Genomic DNA, 14443 nt, shown 5'->3' with positions numbered 1-14443 from the left:
TGTGCAAAAGGTTTCCCTGTATTCTGCATCTGGCATTTCTTGGGCACCAAGGAACTGAGAACATTGATCTGATGTTGGTAGAGAGGCCAGAATTTTCGTTTAGTTGTTGCATAGAGACATTGACAAATCACCACAGGCACTGCTGGTCAACAGGGGAAGGGAAGGAAAATGAAAACTCAGAGATGAAGGAAGTAATCTGGGGGAAGAGCTCCTGATCTGAGCTGTTCAGTGGTCCTGGCTCAGAGCTGCCAGGAAGAGCATATTCCAGAGGATTGAGGGTTGATTATTCCATGTAGCTGAGCTGTTGTGGTCACCTGTGTGATGTGGAGCAAGTCAGAAGCGTTTGTGTGACATTTCCTCCACCTCCTTCCAGGCTGTGATGGTTCAGAGCCTTTGGTTGTGCAGAAATCACTGGAAGAGGTAGTTCAGGACAACCAGCACAATGAATTAAAGCCTTTAATGGAATTTAAGCCCTCCGTCCTCCTCGTCCTCATTAGCTTCCTGTAATCACCAGCCCACACAGTCAGTGTGGATAGAAATATCTTTACCATATAAATTAGATTTTCTGCAAGGTGTTCTGTGGTTCACCACAGTGCCTGGCTATGTGTAATAGACAAACACAGATCTGATAGAGCAGGAATTATGTATTTAATTCAGAGTTCTGTATAGAGTGCTCATAAAAGCTTGATCATGATAGAGGGGCCAATAAACATTTGGGAACATAAATATTTCTGTAGGAAATGGCTTTGTGAAGCATTTAGTTGTTGAGTAATAAGAACAACAGAGACAATCAGAGCAACAGAAACCTCTAGGTACTGATCTGATGGCTTATATATGTTGCAGTGATAATCATGGTGAGGGAGAATTTTTATGGGACGAATACATCGAGTCCTGCCAATTTACTAATGAATTCATTTTTCTTGTGCTTGCCCCACTTGCTATCCCTGCTGTTCAAAATTCAGCTTTAAACCTGAAAAGCAGTGGATGGTGCTGAGCTGCTCCTCTGAGTTTGTGTGAGCTGAGTGTTTGAGTCTTGGGCCATTTCTGGAACATCCATTACTTGTGTATTTAGGCAGCAGTCCAGCCAGACAAGGCAGGGACATATATTTTAGGAATGCACACATCAAAAAGTGTTTTAAATGGCCAAATTGTAGGACAAAACATTCTGGCAACACAGCTGGTGCTCTGTCAGTCTGTGGGCTAGAAAATAAGAAGAGAAACTGTAAGAAAAATAAAAGCAACCTAGGAATAGCTAATCAGGTTAGAAAGGATGTTTTGGCTGCAAGGATTTTTAGGGCTATAGAGAAAAATTGAATAAGATTAAAAAATGTTTGTCCATCCTGTCTGACAGATGTGGGAGAAGATGGAATCATTTGTTACTTCTCTGTTTTTCCTCTGAAAACAGCAGCAGCGATGAGCTGGCTGGCACAGTGAAATGCAGTTAGCAAAAGTAATGGGAGTTGAAAGTTTGACCTTTTGCAATGGAAATTTAATATGAAAAAAGAGTCTTTTGATAATTTCTCTATCCAATCAGGTATGGGAGATGTCTTGATCCTGTTTCCTTATTTGCATGCTGACTGATCTCATTTGAAAACCCAATCATTCAGAAATATTGGGACGTCAACAGAAATGTTACAAACAAGAAGTTGTTTTATCTGAAAGGTCTGCAGGATGTCATCTCTTGTTTTTCACTCCAGTGGCCTGATCTCTTCTTCATGATTCCATGTTTTTATTGGCAGGATAAGTTGAACATATTGAAATGCAAATAGCCCTTTCCACATTGAACTGAAATATAGGAGTTTTTTTCTGTATGATTGATTGTATCCAGGGCACTTCAAAAGACACAAAGAAAATACTTTCTGCAGTGCCTCTGATTCCTTGACATTGCCAAGTTCTGACGGTTCCTGTTAGCAATCATTGGCACAGAATGATTCCTGAGCCTGCTCTCACCTCTGCTTTTCTCCCATGTAATGCCCACAGTGCTGCTCCTGTTCCTGGGACAGAGTCTGAGCTCGGTTTGCACGAACACTTTTGTTAAAACCAGCACTCTTTGTTGCTGTCCCAGGTGCTGAATGTCAAAAACGTCATTGAATGAATTTTACCAAATTGCAGATGTATTTAATCCTGCAATGGGTACTTCAAAGCCCCCCAAGATCACATGTAGTGTGTGGAACTGTCCCCATGATTATCTGGAAAGTCAGATTTCACAGCTGAGACACTGCCCACTTAGGTGAGTTTAGGATTAACTTTATTTCTCAGACAATTTAACCTTTCTATTTTCTAGAGCAGGCAATCCAATTTCCATTTTACTCAGCCTCCCAGTGGGTCGGTGACAAGTTTTCCTGCTGTGTGACTGGTGTCATTATTCCTTATTTCAGAGCCTACCTGTTAAATTAAGCCAAAGTTTTGCATCACTTAACCCAGAAACTGGGGACAAACTATCAATATATGGTAGTTCTGAATAAAGGGAATTATTTAAAATATTTTTTTTTAATTTGCATGCTTTTTAACATCAGTGTCAAGCTATATGAGGAATCTTTTTTCTTTAGCACCCCAATTTTTTTCCCATACAGATTGCCCCAAGCCTGCTAATCTGAGTGCTGCCCTGGGAAATGGGATATGCAGCTCCTTCTTTCTGGGGTCACTTAGGCTTGCTCTGCTTTTTAGAAAAAGTCACTATTCACTGAATGTAGGTCTCTTGCTGAACACCTGCAGTGCCTTGCAAAGACATCCTGATTTCTGGTGGAGGGCTCTCCATAGGGATTGCTTTCCAAACCCAAATCCTGGAGGGAACAGGTGCAGGGAAAGGGATGAACAGATTATAAACTTTACATAATAACTTATAATCACTTACAATTACTTTACTTAATAACATAATAACTTGGAAGTTGCTGAGCTGGTTTTTATACAACACTTTGGAATGGGAAGCTCCAAATTAGACAGGTCAGGATTTGCCACAGAGTCCCTCAGGTGGGTGACAAAACACCTTGCCAGGGACACATGGAGGGCTGCAGTCTTCATCACTGAGTTAAAGAAGTCAAACATTCACCCAGCTTATTTACTCAATAGATGCCAGGGTCTAACCACAAAATAGTGCCTGTGTGAGGTATTTATCTGATGGTACCTAATTTTTTCAGCAATACCTCTGGATATGGGCTGGCAGAACGTGCCTGCTTTAACTGAGGAGTAACTTGACTGATAGGCCCCTTCAAATCCAGAGAATCTGTTTCATCAAACCCTGTGGCCTGTCAGCTGTGGGGGAGTGCTTTGTGAAACAGCAGGAATGGCAAATTCCCCCATTCCTTGTGCAGGAAACTGGAGTTGTTGGGATGAGCAGCTCGCACGACTCAGCAGCTCCCTGAATTAGACACCGAATGTTCTCCCGGATTAGAAATCAACCTCCTTCATCTCTCGTGTGTTTTAGGATATCAAACCCCCTAAGTTTAAACACTACGTGTTATTCTTGATAACCACAGCAATCTAACTCTTCCTTGCTGGATTTTTTTAATACACTTCCCTCTCCACCTTCCTCGTTCGCTCCTCAGTATTAGCAAAACAAAAAGCAGCTCAGCGCACCAATATTTTCTCCACGGTGAAGTCAGCATAGAATATTAGTGTCCAAAAAGTTGTAAAACAAAAGACTATCATATGTTGCACCTTTTAATCATGTAATTGCTGAGTGACATTTAACTCTGAGGCTTTAAGTTACTCCTTTTCAGCCAGCCTTCTCCTCATGCCCCTCTCGTCCCTCCCTCCTCCCAGAGCAACCTGCTTTTGCAGAGTAGTGCTTTAACTACACTGAAGTTTGGCTGGGCTTCTACATATTACAGCAGCAACACGAAAGCAAACAATTGAAGTATTTGAGAACAATGAAATATGTATGGCTATCTGTGACAGCCCTATAAAGCAGAGCAATTAGCCGCGTAATCCGAGAAAGCCAAAGCGCCCGGCAGCCCACGGTTCCCTATTAGTTAAATGCTTTTTGTACGTCCTCATCCCATCAAATCAACTAACACTTCCTTTAATTGGTTCATGAATTATACAGCTCGGCTGCATTATAATTTAATCACCAGTAAACATTCCTGGGGCCTGCTGTAAAGTGTATAGCGCTCATTAATTCCTTAATTTCAGCAGATGGAAGGGGAGATCGGATGAACGGTGGCAGTACAGAGCGCCTTGGGCAATGGAAGAAGGAAAAAAAGGTGGGGGGCCGTTTAGATTTTTTAAGGGCTGTCAGAAACTCAATCTGTGAGCTGTCAGCAGCCTGGACCCGCTCCCCCCTCGCCTCCCCCTGCCTTCACCCCACCTACCGCTGCAAGTGACTGACGGATTCATATGGAGCCTTGTCAAGCCGTCTTTAAACATCAAGCCAGCGGGTAAACCAAGCCCAATGTAAATTAATTCTTGTCTTACGGGCCCCCCTTTCTCTGTCCCCATGAATATTTCATGGCGGGCAGCATAAATATTAATTCTAATAGCTCTGCACAGTGGTTATTATTTCTGTTTTATGACAAATATTCATAAAATATTCAGGACCCTTTTTTAGAACATTTACACACTTGATTGTGAAATTTTCCAGCTTCCTGGGGACACAGTAAACATATTGGGGTTCTCTTGATGGACTTTTTTCTCTCTTAATTAATACTACGCCGCATTAATATTTAATCAGATTTAGTTTTCCTTTCCCCACAAGTGAACCCTATTACATTTGAGGATTTATTTGACAGTATTTAAACAGGGAATTTTTATTCCCTATTATGAAATAGGTTTCCTTTGACACATATATAAAATGACACATTATAATCCATTCTTTTATTCCCTCCCCTTGCCCCCAAATCATACACTTTTCCGGTGTCAGTTCTTTTATTTATTTTTACATACCAAATATCTTACTAACGACAAAAGTTAGTGTTTAAATGTTGGGGGTGGGGGTTAAGCATCATTTACTCTAAATTTGATTCTGTTTATTTAATAAGGAAGCAGAGTATGGGTTTTACCCTTGTTAGGAGCAGGAGGTGCTGGTGCCAAGCTGCAGGCAGGCAGGTGGCAAAGGCATCAGTCCTGAGATGAGTTTGCTGGTGCTTAACCCTGGAGTTGTTTCTCTGCTCCAGATTTGTTTTGCAGAATTTAATTATTGCAGGGTTGCAGGGAACTGAGGAAACACGCCTGCATTTGGGGGAGAGGGTTCAGGTTCCTGACCTGGGGCCTCTGGGGCTGCAGAGGCTGTGGATTATGTGGGAAGGGGTTTGATTAACCTTGTGCAGGGCAGAAATTGTGCCAACCACACTTCTCTAAAGCACTGCTGGCTGCCATCTTATTCTCTGATTCCGCTGGAATGAACTCCAGGGGGAATGCAAAGATGCTGGAATAACAGCTGAGAGTAAGGAGGAGGCAAAGAATAGAAATGAGGAGAGAAATGTAAAGCAGTTTTGAATGCAGGTATTAATGCATCCAAGCCACTGATTAGACACAGAAAGAGTTAATGTTGCCTCCTCAAAAGAAGCTTTAAAAATGCACTGAAGCCACTCCTACGAGCACATTTGCTCTCTCTGTGTGCCTCTCACTGTGCTCTGTAATGTTTGCACAGCCCCAAGTCCTGCAGACCATGGAAGGGCTCTGGCTGCCCAAAGGCCTGGGGTTCCTTGCTGCTGGGAATCCATGGAGCTGCTTTGCTTTATCCCAGCTCCAGCCCCAGTCCATTGCTGTGTCAGGCTGGCAGCAGTGCCTGTTCCCTCTGTGTGAGCTGGTGTGGCACCTGTGGGACACTGCTGAGCCACCAGGCTGCTGGGGTGGGACACAGGAGGGACCCTGTCACCTCGGCTCTCCGGGCTGCTCATCCAGCTGGGGAGTGGAAAACATCCACCAGAGCCATAACTCTGCCCTGTGCTGAGGGGATGAACATCTGCAGCCACAGAGGGTGTTGTTCTCCTCACTCCCCTGGCCAGCAGCCATGTCCTGGGAATAGTGCCCCACTTAGCTGCCTTTTGTAGTTATTTGACAGAAATGCATCCTTTTCAAAATATCCAGGGTCTGGAAATAGCTTGTCATGCCATGAATCATTGTAAGAGCTCAATGAGCAAAACACTTGTGCTGATTAACCTGTTTTAGTGTTTATGCAGTGTATTTTCCCTTATGGTTGAAACCTAGAGGGTGAAATTACTTCCCAAAATAGAATCAAGCATCTTTCATCAGAAGATATCCCAGAGTTTGAAAGAAATAAGTGAATAAAACCTCCCAACAGCTCCTTCCATAAATAAGAGATAAGGATCATTTTATCCATTGCAGAGACATGCAGGAGGAGTATTTAGGGTAGGGAATAAACTGTGATTCATGTCAAGTCAGGGGTGCAGCCTCAGCAGAGCCTTTGCAGTCTGGTTACCCATGGGCAAAACACCTGGAGAGAGCTGCACGGAACCCTGAGCAAGCCTTGGGAGGAGGTAGGTGGGATCTGTGTAAACAGTTTTCATTTTTAAGAGGAGGACTGGGGATGCAGAATGTGATTGTGGAAATGTAACCTGCTTGGCAGCCTGTGTCTGGGCCATGGGCTCAGCCAAGGTTTCAGGTTTAAGGTGGCTTTATGCCATAGGACAGGGGATGTTCTTTAGGAGAATTAATTGATCCAAGTCAGTATCTCTGGCTGGAAAGTCAACAAAGATAAAATGGTCAAGGTTTTATCTGGAATTAGGTACTTGAGTTCAAATCTGAACCTCCTCATATCTGTCAAGTTGGACCACTAATTTAATTTGTCATGTGATTACTCAGTGGTGCTGCCCAAGGAAAAGACCTTTTTGCAATGCTGATAATTTTTGTACCCTGACTAAAGCTGCCATCAAGCTCCTTTCTGCTTGTAAAATCCAGAAGTTTGTACAGTTTTGTGCACTTTTTGAAACTTTTAAAAGCTAATAATACGGTCAGTTTTAACAATGAGAGTCTTAGAGTTTACCCAGATTCAGGACAGTTTTTAGAGATGGTTTTGTCCCTCTGCCAGTTCAATCCATGATGCCCCCAAGGCTTTTTCATGCATTTGTGAGAACTCTGTGATTTCCTTCCTCTCCTGCTTTGGCTGCTTTGTGAACCAAAGGGAGGAGTTTGTGTTTGTGCCAGGGATCACACAAGGATTATATCTGTGGTGGCTTTTTAGGACCTTCTGCATCCTTACACTTCAACCTCAGCTCTTTCTCAGCTTTATATTTCAATTACAGAACTTGTAGCCGTTGCATTGCCAGAACAGAGTCCTCCAGGAGAGTTGTTTTCCATGAAGAATTGTGCCATAGATTCAGGAGCACTGTTGATATCTCCATATGGAGTAAGGTGTTCTATGCCTCATGAAAGGCACAATTATTTGTAGTCTTGAATTTGATGTTTTCTATTTGTCTGCCTCAGAAGGAGATAACTTTTTGTCTCTTCCTCTCTCTTTCTTTCACTCTCTCCTTCCTATTCTTTTTGCTCTGATTTAGCTGAGGGTCTGTCAAAGTTCTGTCAGCAAAGTTTGCTGTGACTTTGACATCACACAGGCATCTGATCTTAATTTATTTTATTTTATTTTATTTTTTAAAGCAGACTGATGTGGCACGTTGTAAACTGCCAGGAGCACTTGCTAATTTAGTACTTAATGACAGTCACAGAGAGTGTTTTTCTTGCCCCTGGAGAGGTTTTAGACACAGCTGGGGTAGATTTGCCACTATCAATTATGCACAATTTTAAACAAGAATTGGCCAGCAGGGGCCTCTTTTTTTTTTTTTTTGCAGAGTGCAGAGCATGAAGAATGGGAATATGGCAGCTGGTACCTGCCTGCGACAGAGAAGATATATAGGAGTCAAGAAAATAAGGGAAAGATTAATAACTTACTATTTTTAAAGTTGCAGCTTCAACTCAAAAGTTTAAAAGCTGCATTAAAAGTGGCCCAGTATTGGCTGGTGGTGTATTTTTGTTTTAATTCAGGCATCCTAACTTTGTTGCAACGCTCAACCTGACCCTGGTATAGCCACAAGCAAGTCAGTAGTCTCTGTTTTAAAAGCCAGGTAGGGATCAGGATCCTGTCTCAGATATCCTGTTGTGTTGTCTTTACATTCTTAAATGAAAACAAGGTATGGATTTGATTTCATGGTATGATCTGATTTCACAGACAACTGTTCTATAAAAAGGGTTTGGGCTCCACTCCCCCAGTGTCAATCCAGAGCAACTCCAAGCAATGGGACATGCCAAGGATGAGAATCTGACCTGAGTAAATGGCTCAGGTCTAGAACAGCCAACATCTGGATCCATCTAGGTCAGCCTCATGAAGCAGCTGTGCTTAAATGACAGGGCCTGGCTCCCAGGCAGAGCTGCAGCTCTCTGGAGATGTGACGGCAGCTGGCAGGGCAGTGGGGCCATCCTGCAAAGGGACTGTCCTTAGCAGGAGCATTCCTTATTCCCTAGCACAGGATTCCAGGATTCAGGCACACCTGCTTCTCTTACAACAACACTCAAAATTTTTCCCTTCCAGGTGTTGGAAATCAATGTGGTTATATCCAGAAAACAGGAAAACCACCACCAAATAAATTCTTGTGAGGACAGCACTGAGCACTGCCAGTTGTTAATAACTTGGATTAAGTGGGTTGGTTGCCATCTGGAACAAATGCAGCTCAGGATTAGCTGAATGCTGTTGTGTAGGTCACAAATCCTTCACTTATGGCGTGGTTGGGGCGCATTTTTCCAAAAATCCTGTCTCACAATCCAGGGTGAAATAACACCCTTGCCACCCCCCTCTTCTCTCTCCTCCTCCATTTACCAGGGGAAGCATCAGGATGCCCTGGTGACCTCCAGGCTCCGAGATGACACTGTCTGAACAGTCAGCAGCCAGAAGTGGCTGGAATACTCTTCTGGAATGCCAGATGGCTGCTAGGAAAACAGAGTTACATTCCAGCTGCTAGGGCTGGAATACATTTCATCACCATCCAAAGGCAGCAAGTTCTCATTTGACTGGGTACACAGTGAAGGTGTCATCATCATTATTAATTTGTTGGAATTTAATCTCTCTAATGTATCTGGAAGCTGCACTAGATTAGATAAATGATGTCAAGTACAGTGAGGAAGAGGCAGGATTCTGACACACGGATTTTTTTGTGCCTTTTAACATTTGCGTTCACAGTTTTATCATCTATAAAAGCTGACAGGACTGGACCTTTTCCCACATATCCCTCTCCTGGGAGATGGAACAAAGGAGAGAGGACAGAGCTGTGCTCAGGAATCTCTGGTTTCACTCAATGGGAGTCAGGGGGACGTTTGTCCTCAGAGACCTCAGAGGCTGCACCAGGTTTCCCCCACAGTCTCCAACTGGATGCCAGCGATTTTTGGTTGCCCACAGGTGGATTCTGAGCCTGTGGCACAGGAGTGAGGATTCCTGGTGCCCCTCTGGCCAGCCCTCCCCTCCCCTTGCTGGTGACTGACACCTCTCCCCTCCTCAGCTGGGCTGGGAGCTGTGGCAGAGGAGCTGTGCTGGATGCTAATCCAGCAGGGTGATGTCGTGTACTTTGATATGAGGCTGTGTTTCCTCTCCTCCCTGTCTACCAATTCTGATGACATCTGTTTCATATTTCCCCTTGATAGGAGTTGTGACATTACAACATACAAAGCCTGGCTGATTCCTAAAGGGAGCTTTACAGGGGATGCATTTATGTGAGAAAACCACGCCTGCTGTGTGGAAGGGGCCAAGCTCTGCTTGGAGAGAAATCCAGAACTTGCAGGGAGTTGTTCCAGTTGCTGCTGGATCAAGGTCATGGGTGCAGCCCTCTGTGTTATGAGGATTTCCAAGAGAAATCCATCGAATGTGTTACCTGGGCAGTTGGAGGGTCAGCTTTGTTATGTGAGCAGAGTCACAGGAGCCTGAGCAAGGGACAGAGGGCAAATGTTGCTCACAGGTACCTTGAGGAGCTGCAGGAGATGGATCAGATAGCCAAGGCTAAAACTCCAGCTTGCAGCCATGTAAACAGCCTTTACTCCTGTGAGCAAACCTCCTGGGGCTGCCTAATAGACTGTGTGGGGTATGTGTCTCCCTCCAAATGGTAATAAAGCTTTCTAATTGGAAGTATTTTAAGTCTAGACTGCAGTTCTTGTCAGTGTTTTTCCCCTTCATCTTTTTTTTTTCCCTGCTTCTGAACGATTTTAAGCTGACAGCCCTGGGGGAGTGTTGTTTTCCCTTGTCTGTGGGAGATGTGTGGAGTGGCAGGGGAAGGCATCCCACCTTCCACTGGAAGGACCCTTGGACTGGGAGTTTGTGCTGCTGTACAGTGAATTCTGTGTGTGCTGTTACACAATGCACGTGGGGGAAAAAAAAAATTCCATATTAGCAGGGATGTCTGCACCCTCCCACATCTTCCCCTCCACTCCTCTTTAATGGTGACACCAGACTGGATAATAAGCAGCATCTCGTTTGGAAAAGAAGGGAGTCTCAGACAAGGCTTTCAGAGTTCATTTTGTTGGCAGCTTTTTAAGTGGAGTTTTTTAGGCTCTTCTGTTTCAAATACCATAATACTTTTTGTGTTCCTAACTATGAATTACGACAAGCTTTCTTGATATGCCAGGTTATAATCCTTCAGTGGGTTTGTTTATCTCAGGATATAATAGGAAGCCGTATCAATTATCATGACTGTATAAATGTTGTTCCTCTCTACTAGAATATTCATCTTGAGACATATCATCAGATGTTACCTGTTCTGACAATCACGTTTTTGTGCCATTGTTGGGCAACAGAAACAAAGGAAAACAAAATGTTAAGAGTGTAAGGGATAAAAGAGTGTTGAAACTGTTGTTCTTTTCCTGTCTTTGGAATCTCCAAGATCTTGAATGTTTTATTCCTGGCTGTTATTTTGTTACCACAGTGTGAATAGAAGTCATTATCTGTAAACATTTGAAAAGAGAGATGATTTTCATAACTTTAAATCCTACAAAGGATTCTAGTAATCTGCTATGTGCATGCCAAGGTAAAGCTCAGCCTTTCATCTGGTCTGATCCCACCCAGTCAGTGTAAAATGTTCCTTTGGTGAATGTCTAAACCACGCAGTATCTCCTGTGAGAAGCAGACAAAAATGAAAACAGGAAGCCTGGCCTTGAAGGCAGCAGCAGGAGAAGGTGTATTTTAAAGAAAGATGTATTTACAGCCTTCAGCTTGTGCTTTGCTGGGAAAAATTATATTCATAGGTTCAAAGGGAGCCTTATTTTTTATTTTGTTCTGAGCTAATTGTTAAATGTGATCTTTGTGCAGATCTGCTCCAGTCTCCAATAGCTGGGGGACAGGGGATTGAGCTCTGCTCTCACTCAGCAGTTTGTTGAGAAATTTCTGCTGAGGGGCTTTGGAACACAAATATAAAATTAACAGGAGCATTATAATGAACCAAAAAGACAAGGAATCAATGTGGGGTGGGCACAGCAGTTTATATGCAACAGTGGGATGTGTCTGGGTGCGTGTGGGGTGTGTTGTTTTCTGGTTCTGTGACTCTGCAGGTTTGGGGGGGACTGTCCCTGCCACGACTGCCCTTCCTTTGGTGAGGATTAACTCCCACTCTGAAGGTCACAAGTGATGTTCTCAGGATGTTCATGCACTTAATTGTGTTCTCCACAGGGTGTTCTTCTTTCATCTCCCCCACGAGTCCATCATGGAGCGCCTGTCCCAGCGGAGGACTGATCCTGTCACTGGGGAGAGGTGAGCACTCCTGCCTCATGTCTAACGTTTTTCTGGCTGCCAGGGAGATGAAAGCACCAAATCGGCTTCTTAGGAATCTAAGGAGCTCAGGAATGCTCTACTCCTGCTTAGGGATTCCTTAAAAGCAAAGTTAAAACTTTCATAGCTCCTGAAGCACCAGCCCACCTTCCTGCTGCAGCAGCTCCTCAGAATAAGGACTTTTAAATCCTGGTACCTGAAATCTACAGCAGCAAATAGCTCAGCTCATTTTAATGGTAACTCAATTGGTTGGGAAAATAATGCTGAGAGAAGATGCCTGAAACCTAGCTTAAATGCAGATGGTTTTCAGACATCCCCATGGGAATTTTGAAGGCTTCCAGCTGGGGAAAATGGAAAACTTGCTGCATTTTACTTCCCCGGGCTCCTGTGATGGTCCTGTCTGCTGGGAGGTATTAGTGTGTTTCCTGCTCATTAGAGCGATCTCCTTTGAGTCACTGAGTCACTGTAAGGTTGGCTCATGTCCGTGGTGTCACAGCCCCTTGTCTCACCAGTGACCTTCAGCTTTCCTGCCTTCTCCACCCTTGATTTCCATGGAACAGGTCACAAATAAATTTATCTTCCCAAAGACCTGCTGGAGTTGGCCTGTGATCACAACTTCACTTGTGGCCTGGTTTTATGATTCCCCACATATAAATGTAAAACCCTCATTTTGGTTTTCTAAAGTGCATCCTATTGCATCAAAGACAAATCCTGAACCCTCAAAGATGAAGGCCATAAAGAGTGGATTTGTCCCAAAGTGATGGATGATTATTCAGACATCTCACTCGAGGTGCAGCATTAACTTGTGACAGCAGCAGTGATTTGCTGTAACTGCTCTCTTTGCTTTAGTAATGAGCAATGTGGTTGTTCAGCAGAAAGGAGCAGGCTGAAGCAAATCATTCCCACATCTTTGCATTTCTTATCATTAGGATTAGGCTGCTCAGTATCTGCTCCAGTTCACACGCTTCCCTCTCCCACACTCTGGGGTTTATTGCTCACAAATTCTCCGTGAATTGAATTTTTTTAGGTGTTGTTTCTAATCCTTGGCATGCAGGGCAGGGGGTGGCCTTCAGCTGTGCCCCAAATGATTCCCATGTGGAATGAACTCTGTGTCCACATCCTTGGGTGCAGCTCTGCAGAGACACAGACTCTGGTCTCTCCTGGGTTTTGCATCTATCCCAAAATACTTCAGGAAATTTGTCTGTACAGGAAGAGGGATGAGCTGGTGTTGTGTTAGGGCAGAGGAGATATTTACTCAGAGTTAGGATTACCAATTCTAACAGGGAATTTAAACCCTTGTTTGCAAAGGAACTTTTAGAGGTTGTTGGGAGCCTTGGGCAATGCAGGAACATCATCAGAATTCCTTTGGTGTCAGCTGAGCTGGGCTGTGGCACTGCTACAGGACTCTGAAGATGAAAATCCTCTTTTCTGCTGAAGTAACTGAGGGAAGCCACAACTTTGAATTGAGGGAAGCCAAATTCTGCCATTTGGAAAATCAAAAATAACCAAACCCTATCTCAGGTGGATTAACCTCTTTTTGCCTTCTGCTACTACATAAAGCAATTAAATGCCTGAGAGCCTTAAACACAGTTTAAGTGACAGGTCCCAACAATGCTGGACACAGGGCTGTGTTTATGTTTAAGGTTAGGTTTTTTTAGATGCTTTTAAAAATACAGGAATCAAAGATTGTAAGTAAAAGATCTGGAAATGCTTCTGAACCTGGAGCACTGGGTAATGTAATAGAAATTTCTCCTTGTGTGGAGCAGATAAACACTACCAATGTCCCCTCCAGAAAAACCCTTGGCCTTTGAGCATCCAGGGTTCTTGAGGGCAGCAATGACAGATTACCTGCCCTGAAATTTTGTTCTAAAACCCTAACCTGGAGCAGAAAGAGGCCAAGGGGCTGTGATAGGTAACAGCATGGAATATCTGCAGAGGTGGCTGCTGTGTCCTCAGGCTGAGCAGAAAAAGTGGCATTTCTTCTCCTCTCCAGATACCACATCACATTCAGACCAGCTCCCACTCCAGAGATCCAGGCCCGGCTCAGGCAGAACCCCAGAGATGAGGAAGAAAATATTGAGAAGCGCCTGGACATCTATTACAGCAATGTCAAGGCCCTGGAGGATTTTTACCAAGATGCCTTTTATGTCAATGCTGACCAAGACCCTTATGTTATATTTGAGTTCATAGAAAGCTGTATCATTAAGCCCCTTCCATATAAAAAACATTAGAAGTTTATAATTAAAAGGGTTGATTTGTGGAAGAGTTGATTTTAAATTTTTCCCTGTAATATTTGCAGTCTGGTTGCTGAAGTGGCAGGTTATCACCAGGGAGGGGGAAGTCAGCCAAGCTGTGCTAAATCTGAAGCTCACCAAGGCTGAGTGAAGTACAGAGGGTAAGAAATTGGGCTTTAGGGGAAAGTTTTTTGGCTTTTGTTTCATGATGCAAGATATGAAACACCATGGCTGGGGAAGTCCTGTGTTTAATTCAAATGGGTTTTTTTTCTGTTTCTGAATAGTTTTGTCTTCACTATGTAAGACCCATGAAGACAATTTGGAGTATTAAAGCTGTTGGATGTGTTTGTGTCTTAATTCTCCACCAAAACCACCAGGCAGGCACTCCCTGCTTCCCTCTGTCCTTGCAAGCTAACCCTAAAGCAAAGAGAAAAACAAAGCTCTCAGCTCTGCAGTGAACTTTCTCCACAGTGTTTGAGGTAGGGGGCAGAGGTTTTCACTCCCCTGGTAA

The 14443-nt window shown here is 43.7% G+C and overlaps 1 protein-coding gene across 4 annotated transcripts in view; it reads left to right on the top strand.

Moving 5' to 3' along the window:
- The window catches only part of AK8 (adenylate kinase 8), a 63806-nt gene extending 49529 nt beyond the window's left edge, over positions 1–14277 (top strand). For all 4 annotated transcript variants that reach the window (XM_072936733.1, XM_030286764.4, XM_030286763.4 and 1 more), the window contains 2 exons: positions 11600–11680; positions 13692–14277. In XM_072936733.1, coding sequence (XP_072792834.1) covers positions 11600–11680; positions 13692–13929 — 319 coding nt within the window. In that variant the 3' untranslated portion in view covers positions 13930–14277. The remainder of the gene's footprint in view (positions 1–11599; positions 11681–13691) is intronic.
- Positions 14278–14443: the final 166 nt, after the last annotated feature.

Source organism: Taeniopygia guttata, chromosome 17 (genome assembly GCF_048771995.1).
Source record: "Taeniopygia guttata chromosome 17, bTaeGut7.mat, whole genome shotgun sequence".
NCBI lineage: Eukaryota > Metazoa > Chordata > Aves > Passeriformes > Estrildidae > Taeniopygia > Taeniopygia guttata.
This window is presented reverse-complemented; position numbering and strand designations above follow the sequence as displayed.